General features: G+C 37.7%; 1 protein-coding gene across 1 annotated transcript; it reads right to left on the reverse strand.

Moving 5' to 3' along the window:
• Positions 1-524: 524 nt before the first annotated feature.
• LOC143891955 (protein LEO1 homolog) lies at positions 525-11,134 on the reverse strand. The gene is made up of 12 exons (XM_077396443.1): positions 11,047-11,134; positions 10,711-10,945; positions 9,412-9,550; positions 8,512-8,697; positions 6,635-6,811; positions 6,182-6,313; positions 5,707-5,886; positions 5,330-5,461; positions 4,650-4,763; positions 4,301-4,546; positions 2,809-2,971; positions 525-848 (listed from the first exon to the last, which is right to left on the reverse strand). Exons 1-11 carry the CDS (start codon positions 11,132-11,134, stop codon positions 2,837-2,839), a joined length of 1,764 nt encoding a protein of 587 aa, XP_077252558.1. The 3' UTR covers positions 525-848; positions 2,809-2,836.
• Positions 11,135-11,410: the final 276 nt, after the last annotated feature.

Consider the following 11,410-nt stretch of genomic DNA (forward strand, 5'->3'; position numbering starts at 1 on the left):
TCTTCCATTCTATCATATCCAAGGTCACGTCCTCAAATCTTTCCTCACTGTTTTTACCCAAGTTATTTTCGGTCTACCCCTACCTCTTTTTACTCCATCAACTTGGCACGAGTCACTTCTTCTCATTGGAGCATCCAAATGTCTACGTTGGATACGCCCAAACCATCTTAAGCGATGCTCTCTCATCTTCTCCTCATTTGGTGCCACCCCCACCTTTTTACGGATGTCTTCATTTTTAATACGATCCAGCCTTGTGTGGCCGCACATCCATCTAAAACTGTTTTGAAAATAGTTTCTATGGAAAGTATATAAGCCAAATTCCAAAACTGTTCAAAAACTCAATTTTCATGAAAAAAAAAATCCAAGACAAATTTCCCTGCATCTAATTCTAGAAAGATTATACGAGGATGCGATCCCCACGCCATCAAAAGAACGGTTCATATCACAGACATGATCTTGGGGAGCCCAATATTAAAAATGAACAGTCAACATTCAAGTTATCGAATGGCTCAGATCACACGGAATGAAGGATCACAAATATTTTAACGGATTGATTTGCACGCCTTGTCATGTGGAGTGATCACATATATTTGAACAGATAGATTCATACATGCATAAATCTAACTTTAATACAAAATTAGGTTCAATTGCTAACCGTTTCTGCAACACTGATTCTTCTCTAGTAGAATGTCGAAATGGATAAGCTTGACTACTAATTACACTTCAAAAACTCATCAGAAAACATGTGAAACTCATCAGAAGAGGAAACTTTTCTTCCATGCGAGAAATCTTATACAAGTGTAGATGCTTAAACTTTCCAAGTACGAATTCATCCCATCCTGCATTTCCTGCGACTATGCCAAAAACTCATCAGAAAACATGTTGTGCTTTGACTTGAAATTCTGTTCTACCTAAGAGATGGACTGCTCTTAATTTCAACCAAGTCTTGATGATAGGTAAACAATCATAGAAGAACATGCCACGGACTACTTTCAAAACAGTTGACAATTTCATGTGAAAACTGTTTCTTCAGGGAAAAGATATAAAAAATCCTTCCAATCGCAAATCAGTCACTGGAAGGTGAGTTTTGAGAGATCTGATCTTGCTCCATCAGGGGTTCAAACTATAGTTTCAAGATGACTTCAAAAAATTTCAGGGTTCTGGCTAAGCATTCAAAAGTGTGAAAATGGCAACTTAAAGTCTGAGAGAAGTGTGTCCTAATCGTGAGCATAGTTAAGAAATTCTGCGAATAATTGAAAAAATCTTGAAAAGACAATGATGTTTGATGTGCTGTTTTCAACTTTAAAATTCATGAATAATTAGAAAATCTGAACAGTGTTCAAAGTCAATGCGAAATTTTCGATCTAAACATTAATTTTATGAACAATGTGTCAATTTCTCAGATATTCTTCATAATTTTTTTTACCATTAAAAAAAATATTATATTATTATTCATAAATATCATGAGAATATGAAAAGTATTTGAAAAATGTAATGGAATTCAACCAACAAACAATTCTAGTAAATATATGTATTATAAACATTTTAACAGATCTCATCCCAGACTTGAAATTTTTCGAACATCTGGTTATCTGAACTATTAACGAATCCAAATTTTGTAACTGTGGTTGTGAAAAAAGTGATAACTAGTTTGAAAGAGAAACTACGGAATTTTGTCAAAATATCGGAGGCAACTCAACTAACAAACTGCACATAAATAAGAGGGATGCTTGAGCATGTGGCTGGCACAAGTTGGGTTGAAGGTATCCCCTATCTTTTCGACACCACTAGACGAATGCCCCATGTACATTTCTAAACCAACGGAGATCCCAATCAACTCAATCCAGACCTACAAATATCAATGATCAGAAGAAAAAAAGCCCTTTTCTGATCGACGGATTAAGATCATTCATTTGGCAGGGTATTATCTGATGGCCTACAGTGTGGGGGCTCTCATTGGACTGGGGCATGGACTAAGATGGATAAATGGGCTTAACGCATTTCTCAATAATTTTGGAGAAAGGAATGGAGATACAAAGGGCGGGAGTATCAAATTAGGTACTCTGTCGGCCCTTGAACGAGGAGGGCCTCATCATTTTCCACCAACTAAACTAAGTAGGTCAGATCACATTAGGGCATGGACTAAAATGGGCAACTGGGCTTAAAGCATTTCTAAAATAATTTTGGGAAAAGGGATGGTAATATAATACACATGGTAGGAGTACCAAATTAGGTACTCTATCGGCCCTTGGACAAGGTGGGCCTCATCATTTTCCACCAACTAAACTAGGTAAGTCCGATCATTTCCACCAATTGGACGTGGGACCAACTGGATCAGTAGTCCATGGGACCACCTAACCGGAACTCATAACCCCCACAGTTGCCGCTTACCCAACCATACTCGTGGCACGTGTATGGTGATTGGAACTGGTCTAGAGGTAGTTTGCTGCCATGAATGGAACATGGGCCAAAAACCACACCAACTAGAATGTGAATAATTTGCCATTTTTAATTTAAGCATATGTTTGTAGGCCCCACATATCAGACGTGTACTTGCATGTACAGATTGAAGCCCACCTCTTGACCAATTACAATGAGCACATGCATGAACAAAAATTGGGAAAGTCTCACGAGCCACCAATCTGGGTTCTTTCTTAAATTCTCAGGATCAGCTAACCTAGAGGTGTGTTTTATGACACAATTGAAGTCAAGAAAGCCCAAAGATGTGTGCATATGTAAGCATGCATGCACGTTTTATGGAAGAAGTTTGCACAGAGCATTTCAGTAGAACATGTAGAGACTACTGACCGGTGTCATGATTGTAAGAAGCTGGCTTTCAGTCCTCATCGCTATCATAGACGACTGCCATGCGGCGATGGGTTGTCGGCTTTCTCTGAGGAGAGTCAGGATCTGACTCAATCTCCTTGCGCTTGAGATTTCCTCCAGATTCCTTATTTCTTTGTCTTCGTACCTGCATCAGATTCAGACCACAAGAAGTTTAAAATAATAAACATATAGGCAGTTTCATTTACATAGGGACATAAGAATGTAAATACGAGATTTTATATGATGTGTGCGCATGAAGTCCGGTATTTTTCAAAAAGTACGGTGGGGCCACTTCACAGGATGATCCAAACCGTTAATTTGTTGGGCCACAACATAAATAGGCTGTCCGTAAATCATCTCCACAGGTTGATCCTAACCCACCAATCTGTAGAGGTTTCTAAAATGTGCAGTACCTCTACAGATTGGAGGGTTAGGATCAACCTGTGGAGATGATTTAAGGGGCACAGCCTATTTACGTTGTGGCCCAACAAATTAATGGTTTGGACCATCCTGTGAAGTAGGCCCCACTGTACTTTTTTTGAAAAATACCGGACTTCATGCGCACACATCATATAAAATCTCTGGAAATACATACAAGGATATTCATGCCCTGCATGTGTGTATGACTTTATTCCTACATGCATCCAGCCTTTAACCATGCATATATATATATATATATATATATATATATATATATATATATATATAGAGAGAGAGAGAGAGAGAGAGAGAGAACATTTCCTACACACTTGTGTAGGTAAGTTACCTACACACTACCTTAAAATACAGTGGGGGCCCACATTGTTTGGGTGATCCAAACAATTCATTTGAATGGTCCTCACATAGATAGGGTGTCCACAAAAAATCAGATCCATAGGATCATCCCAACCCTACGATTTGTGGAGGTAAAATGGACGTGTATAAACCTTCACAAATTAGTCCATTTTTTGCCTCCATAGTTTGAATGGTAAGGATGATCCTATGGATCTGATTTTTTGTGGACACCCTATCTATGTGAGGACCATTCAAATGAATTGTTTGGATCACCCAAACAATGTGGGCCCCCACTGTATTTTAAGGTAGTGTGTAGGTAACTTACCTACACAAGTGTGTAGGAAATGTTCTCTCATATATATATATATATATATATATATATATATATATATATATATATATATATATATATATATATATATATATACACAAGGAAATGATATTCACTACTCCGTTTTCATGACTGCACTCATTTAATTCAATGCTGCTGATTGCTTGTTGATAGCATTTTGGGAATTGCAACAGCTAGTAACAACAAACAAGAAAGAATAAAAGAGTACCGATATCATTTCCATACATACATGTATATAGTAAAGGAAATGTATGTAGGAATGAAGACACACAGAGACACACGTGCGGGCCCATATGCACACCATGTACATGAAAACATAAGACACTAGTCTAAAACAGAAATCCATACCTCATCTTCATATTCCTCTGATGCTTCATTTCCTCCTGCTTCCTCCAACTCCTGTTCATCTTCTTCTTCGTCTTCTTCATACTCTGGTTCCTTGGCCCTTTTCCTTAACGGTGACCGTTCAGCTTCATTGCCATCACTTTCATACTCAGATTCCTCTCTTTCGCTGTCAGCGAACTCTACTGGACGGCGAGTTGGATGAATAGCTGGCAAGGATGATTTGCGAGGAACATCTTTTGATACATGTGACTGATAAACCACATGACAATATGTATGTATAAAAGTAAGCAGCAAAGAAAAACAACAAATGAAGGAAAGTGGTACTAGATGTGGAGGCTAATTTCCATCTCACCCTCTTTGCACTGATTATGCGCTTCTCAGCCTGTGCTTCTACTTCCAAATCTTCCTCAAAGCGATGGCGGGCTGACGAACGGCGAGATTCGTAATAATTCTCAGGCTCATCATCCTGAAAAAGATGGCATCAATTTAAAATTCAGTTTTATATTTTGTTTTTGTTTTTCTTCTGAGCTCATTCCTATGTCACAAATGTCATTCTTGAAAATTTCTTGGCAAGAGAAAATTTCGGGATATATTTAAAAAAAAAATTTCATGTTTACATAGGGAAAAACAATAACAATAAAATTATTTAAAATATATATAAAATTTCAGAAAAATATCATAAAAATATTGGGATAATATCGTGATATTATCGCGATATTTTATGATAAAAAATGAAAATATCGTTATATTTTTAAAATCTTGGGATTGTTTTTGGATTTTGTCGTTTTATCAAAATGTCGCAATAAAAACGTGATAGTTTGAAAATAACAGAGATATTTGTGGCATAGGTTCATTCCTGTGCTATATTTGTCTCGAGTCAATCCGTTGAAACGAGACAAGCCCCTGGCCTGAAACGAGACACTGCAATTCAAAAACTTCTTTTTGCACTTATTTGTCCGTTTGTTCAACTATGATTGCCACTACTAAATACGTGTATTTGAAGTAGAAAGAAATAATTTAACGAAAGGAGACCTCTTCTAGTGCTTCCTCCAAGAATCCGGGGGAAAGTTGGCGCCCTCTGTCTGTAGTTTGTGTGTACTTCCGGTTCACTTTTTCCCGTTTCCGGTGAAGAAGCTCATTAGCTCTGATTGATTGACCTTCAGCCTGAAAAAGAACATTTTAAAATCTTGCTATCATCTTCTTCTTCTTCTTTTTTTGAAATGGAAAATCTTGCTATCACCAGGCAATTAAAATCGGACAGAATACTTTCTCAAGCATGAATACATTATTTTTTAATTCAGAATATATGAATTGTGAGGACATTTAATAAACTACAAAATTGATGTCAGATGAAAATGGGTCATTGGTAGGATTACCTACTTAGAAACAAATATGTGATATTTAATTACCTTCTCTTTCTCTTCTTTTTCCCTCTCTGGGTCAATGTCAGTAATGCAATTTTTCACCTTGTAGACTTTTTTATGTCGTGAGTCAACAAGGGCAGTCAATAATCGATGAGACTTCGATGATAAAGATGATGGCATAAACCTCATTTTCCGTAAAAGCCTCCCTTGAGATTGCAGGATTCCCTGCATAAGTATTCTAGCATCAATAATTAAACATCAATACCTACTCATTCACCTCTAACTACTTTCCTTTAAAACAAGAAGCAAAATAAAAGCTTTTCCATAAAAGGAAAATTGGGTTTGCAGAAGCTGACCAAATCAATGTAACTTACATTATTATAACACATGCATCTTTCAAAGAACCCACATTTGAGAGACAGACAAAATCGTGAAATGATCATGATGGGGTTCTACTGATCAGTAAAAAAATGTCCCTAACGCTTAGATGAGAAATACGTCAAAAGCTGTGGGGACCCACCTTTTCATGTCGAAGAAAAAGGTGTGTTTGATCATGATGCGCCTCTTGCACAGAGATGTCGAGAACTTCATTTCCAATTAGCAACTGTAAACTGCCATCTGACCACCTAACAAAGCGTGCATTGCTCTCGTACTGCAAAGCCAAAAATCCGGCAAAATCATGAACAAAGCGTGCATTGCTCTCGTACTGCTAGTCCAATGATGGATTCAGTCAAGAGAGAGAAACCACACAAGGCTACACAAAATCATGAATCAATAGAAGGAGAAACCAAATTGCCACGAATCAAAGAAAAGATAATTTTGACGGTGCTCCGATGGTTGCAGGTATGGTCCCAACTTACCAGAAAAAGGTAAAAAAGAAGACAACAGAAGATAATACAAAAAACTGAAAAGAAAAGAAAGAAAGAAAAATAAAGATAATACTTAGCCTGCAAAATTAGAGGTTGATACTTACAGACATTGTGCCATCACGATTTCGAACATTCCTCCAACGCACAATATTGTCTTCCAAGCGAATACGTTTCTTAGCTCCGGATTCATCTGTCACAAAGACATCCTCTTCCACATATGTTTTTGGATCAAAAGGTTTTGGTTCAATGCCCATGATATTAGAAACTTTGATCATGTTCATCTGCAAGATGGAAGAAACCATTGATGAATAAAATTATATGCCATCCATTAATGTATTATAGAGAGGCTATCCAACAATAAATGAATTGGATGATTGTGAATCAAGCATTTAACATAGGGTAACAACTTGGAAAACAAAGAAGCCAAGTCAACTCACCAAGACTATGGCTCAAACAAGTCAAAGTGATTTGTCGTTTTAATAAAGAAGAAAAAGATAAAAAAAAATAATGAACAAAAAAAACCACAAACTAAAAGTTGAAAATAGAAAAATAGGTTGCTCCTCCTCAAGATTAACTCTGCATTTTGGGTTGATGGAGCTTGACATGAAATGGAACACCCCTTGTACATTCATAGAGCCCATCCAACACACAACATGGAGCTACAGAGTCTCCAAATTATTTACCAGAAGAGTAAAGAAGCCCTCTAGAAATACTCATGGCGAAAATATAGAAATTTGAAATAAACTAAAAATAAATAAAGTTCCATACTTACATAAATGGAATTACATATATATGTACACATGTTATAAACATACATGATATTAAATCATTAATAATGATCACATTCATCAAACTGCTAAATAACTCAGCTAATAACGTAAAGAGTTATCAATAACTCACGATATCTAAATCTGGGGTAGTAAACCTCTAAATATGAAAAGAAAACAAGCTTTTGTAAGAAAATCCAGTGAAAGAAAAATTCATGCTGGTAGAAGAAATAGACTCCTTTACAACCCAATCCGGCAAAATCGTGAACAGCATTGTTGTGACCAGATTTAGGTTCAAAATGTCAACATCAGCAAGAACCCTCTTTCCCAACCAAAAACTAGACAGAAGATTGAAAGAATTGAGAAGAGTTTTTGTATGGCGCACGACCGCGCATTGCTCGGGTAGCCCAAAAAGTAAAGTGGAGTCACAAGACTGGATGATCTAAACCATTCATGTTTTGGTCCCCGCCATAGGTAGACCATGTCCCAACAATGGGGTCCATAGGATGATCCTAACCCTTCGATTTGTGGCCCCCATTTTTGGACTCCACAAATTGAAGGGGTAGGATCATCCTATGGACCCCATTTTTGGGCATGACCTATCTACGGAGGGGAACCAAAAAATGAATGGTTTAGATCATCCATTAATGTGGGCCCCACTATACTTTTTGCCTATGCGAGCAATGCTGGTCATGCAACATACAAAAACTCCTTAAAGAAGCTCATGTTACACCTGACAAATGAGTTAGGAGTTACAGCGAGGACTCACAGAGTCTTGGCCAAGTCTGTGAGAGCTTAACCAAGTCGAGTTTTTTTACTGGTTTTTCAAGAATTAAATGAGTCTAAAGAGTTCTTGAAAAAACAAATAGGTCCCATTGGTATTTTGACTGGGTTCTCAAGAATTTAGTCAACCGACCCAGAAAGCATGCTTTAGAACATCCAAACTAAAATTTGTGCACACAAATATACAAACACCAACTAATGAATTACAGTACCTGGGTTAAAAGTGATAGTGCGTACAACCATTTTGAAATACAGCTCAAAGAGATGTATTGGCTATTGACCATTAGCTAACTGATTTGTAAAGCACCGAACACATAACAACACACAAATAGCCTCAATAACTATTAGGGAGCTAGGAGCCAAACTTCAGAGAGAGTAACACGTAACAACAGTTACCAATTGTCATATGAGGAGAGAAGAAAAAGATGCACCTTTTCAGTGGGACCTGGAGGTGGACGCAGCGGAATCTCTAATTCCAAAGGGGGGCCCACTGGTTTCTCCTTCTGTTTCTGCTCAAGGTTCTCCTCTTCTGATTCATACCGGGCTTCTTCATCAGGCACTATATCTTCCGGTCTCAAATCTTTCTCGTAGCTCCCTTCCTCTTCTATAGGGGATCTCTAAGAGAAAAAGAGAATGACACTTCTTTTATTTCTTCTTTTTTGCACAGAAAAAAAAATAACGAAAAAAAAGTGTTGCAGTGGAGGCAATCATTGGAAGCCCCTTAACAAAGGCATTCCATTTTTGGCAAACTATGTGGTCAGAAACAGGTTTTTGTACACATACCAGGCATGCGACAACCATGGTTTGAAATTTCGGACCAACACCAAAAGTACCTTGGTCAGAAACAGCTTTCAGCCGAAATTTCGGCTAAAAATTTGGATCTTTACTAATTTTTTTACGGAATTTCAGTATTTCGGCGAAAATTTCGATTTCGGCTGAGGCCAAACCGAAACCGAAATTTCAAACCTTGGTGAAAACAAAGAAATAAGTAGAACACTTAAATTTATCTCATTTCTTGTGTTTGGTATTACTTTATAGTTTATACTACCTAGTAGTGAATAATGCATTTATTATATTCGTGTCAGGTGTGTTACTCATTCAGTTTTTCCAGGGTTGTTGTGTAACACTTTGTCTCCAGGACTGACTGATACACATGTCCATGTATAATTTACATAGATAGAAGAATATTTACGCAATAATTAAATCTAAGGTGCCAGCCCATGTTCCTAAAAAATTATTTAAACTAATTGTTTTTTTATATTATTTACAGTACATGGAATAAAAAATAAGACATAATATTTAGTGCTTTGCACTTTACATCTGGCACTCACATGTAAATCTTGCTCAAGATCATTTTGAGCTGTATACTCTGCCGGTTCATCTTCATCAGAATCTCCGAATACATCGCGAATCTCGGCTGCTGAGTGTGAAATATGGGTATGATCTTTCTCCTCACTTGGGGATCTGCTGCTGAAAAGTAATGTTTCTCTCGTCAGTTAGTCCAATACTTGAATGTGGGGAAATATTTTCACAAGCAACGGGACCCAAAAGCAATCTTAGCAAATCAAAACCTAGGTCACTATGACATATAAATTGAATGAGGAAAATTGGTCGCCGTCTTTTTGGCCATCCATTTCCAAAAAGTGTACTCTTTAGTTAAGTCATCCTATGATAGGTTCTCTCTCCCTCATCCCACTCACTAAAACCTGGCATTACTCTCTAATTGGCTTTATTTTTCCTTTTTTATATGGTAAAAGAGAGCTCTAATTGGTTTTTATCTTACGAAATCTCGAATTAATTAAAAAATTCCTAATTGATGCATATCTGTTGAGGAGAGGAAAACATTTACATTTACAGATCTAATTGGATTTTATAGAGAGAGAATCATGGAAGCTAAAAGATTCTAAACGCATCCTAATCTGAAAGAGAGAGACTAGGGAAAGATTTTAGATAGAGAGGGGATGATTTAGAGTCACTCAGTTGTGTGGATTTTAGAGAGAGAGAGTGAGGGAGTGGACAGACTGTAGCCATGAAACGGTTTGGAGGGTAAGTAAAGAGATTTTATTTGAAAAGAGAGAATTAAAGAGACTTAAATGAGGAGACAGCGATAGAGAGATGAGAATCGCAAGTGGAAATAATTTCAGAGAGAGAGAGAGAGATACATGTCCATAAGAGTGAAGAGAATTTAGGAACTTGAGAGAGGGGAAAGAGAGCTTGACATTGTGTGTGCGCGCGCGCGCTTAAGAGCGTGGAGAGATTCTAGAAAAGTTGGGAGAGAAAGAGAGAGATTATCTTGTGTGTATGGGCCGGGAAGAGTGGGGAGAGAGAAGGATTACAGAGATTTTAGGGATATTTTAGAGAGAACAAAATGTATCCAATCGCATCCACATGGCCTTATGCCATGTAGATGTGATTGGGTCTATTGATTTTTATTTTATTTTTTTGGGAATCGTAGCAAGATTATATTAAAAACCAAAGAACAGGGGGCGGCAGAGAATGTCGCCCCCAAAGATACATCGAAAACAAAAAACAGGGAAAAGAAAAGAAAAATACAAGAGAACTTTCAAATCAATGAGGCAGAAAATCAAAAAACTCCAACAAGGATCTATCTACTCCCTTCCCTAGCTAACCGATCTGTCGTGCTATTAGCCAATCGTCTAACATGGTTAAAAGCAATCAATGATCCTTCAATTTTATCCAACATCACATCAAAGAACTGAGTGAACCACCAAGGGGGAACCGAAGAATCCCTTAACCAACGGATAGTATTAAGAGAATCCCCTTCTACAATTACTTTATCTATCAACTCTTTATCTGGACGCCGGATCCCTTGGTGAACAGCTCTGACTTCGGCTTCACTAGAATCTGATAGGCCCAAAAAATGCCCAAATAACTTCTCCCATGTGATCCCTGAGCACTCCTCCTATGACAACCTGTCCTGGATTGCCAATACTGGATCCATCAACGTTCAATTTCAGAAGGAAGTTTTTGATAGAGAACTTCCTTTGGTGATGAGTTTGTTCGAAGTCTTGGAAGCTTGCTACATCCGCCCATCCGAGGAAGACAAGAGAGTGTGGAACTGGGATTCTACTGGGGTTTTTACTGTCAAATATTTCTACAACCGTCTGGTGCCGCGTCCTATACCCCCTATTGAAGCAAAAGTATGAAAGATCCAAGCTCCACCAAGAGTATGTACTTTCAGTTGGGCGGCTATTCGAGATCGGATCCAAATAGTTGACTTTCTAAGAAAGCGTGATATGTTGATAGTTGATCATTGTGCTTTGTGTTTAGCGGCAGGGGAATCAGTGGATCACATTTTTATGCACTGTA

This window comes from Tasmannia lanceolata, unplaced genomic scaffold (genome assembly GCF_043159265.1).
Source record: "Tasmannia lanceolata isolate RefF3 unplaced genomic scaffold, GAP_Taslan_0.1 ptg000015l, whole genome shotgun sequence".
NCBI lineage: Eukaryota > Viridiplantae > Streptophyta > Magnoliopsida > Canellales > Winteraceae > Tasmannia > Tasmannia lanceolata.

What these genes read in the sequence shown, in the direction of transcription:
- LOC143891955 (XM_077396443.1), bottom strand. Translation starts at nt 11,134, where the DNA reads ATGGGCGGATGTAGCAAGCTTCCAAGACTTCGAACAAACTCATCACCA. An exon ending in ATCTTGAGCAAGATTTACAT is followed by an intron (nt 8,698 to 9,411) that starts GTGAGTGCCAGA and finishes TTTTTCTCTTAG; the next exon opens with AGATCCCCTATAGAAGAGGA. An exon ending in CTCCAGGTCCCACTGAAAAG is followed by an intron (nt 6,812 to 8,511) that starts GTGCATCTTTTT and finishes TCCATCTTGCAG; the next exon opens with ATGAACATGATCAAAGTTTC.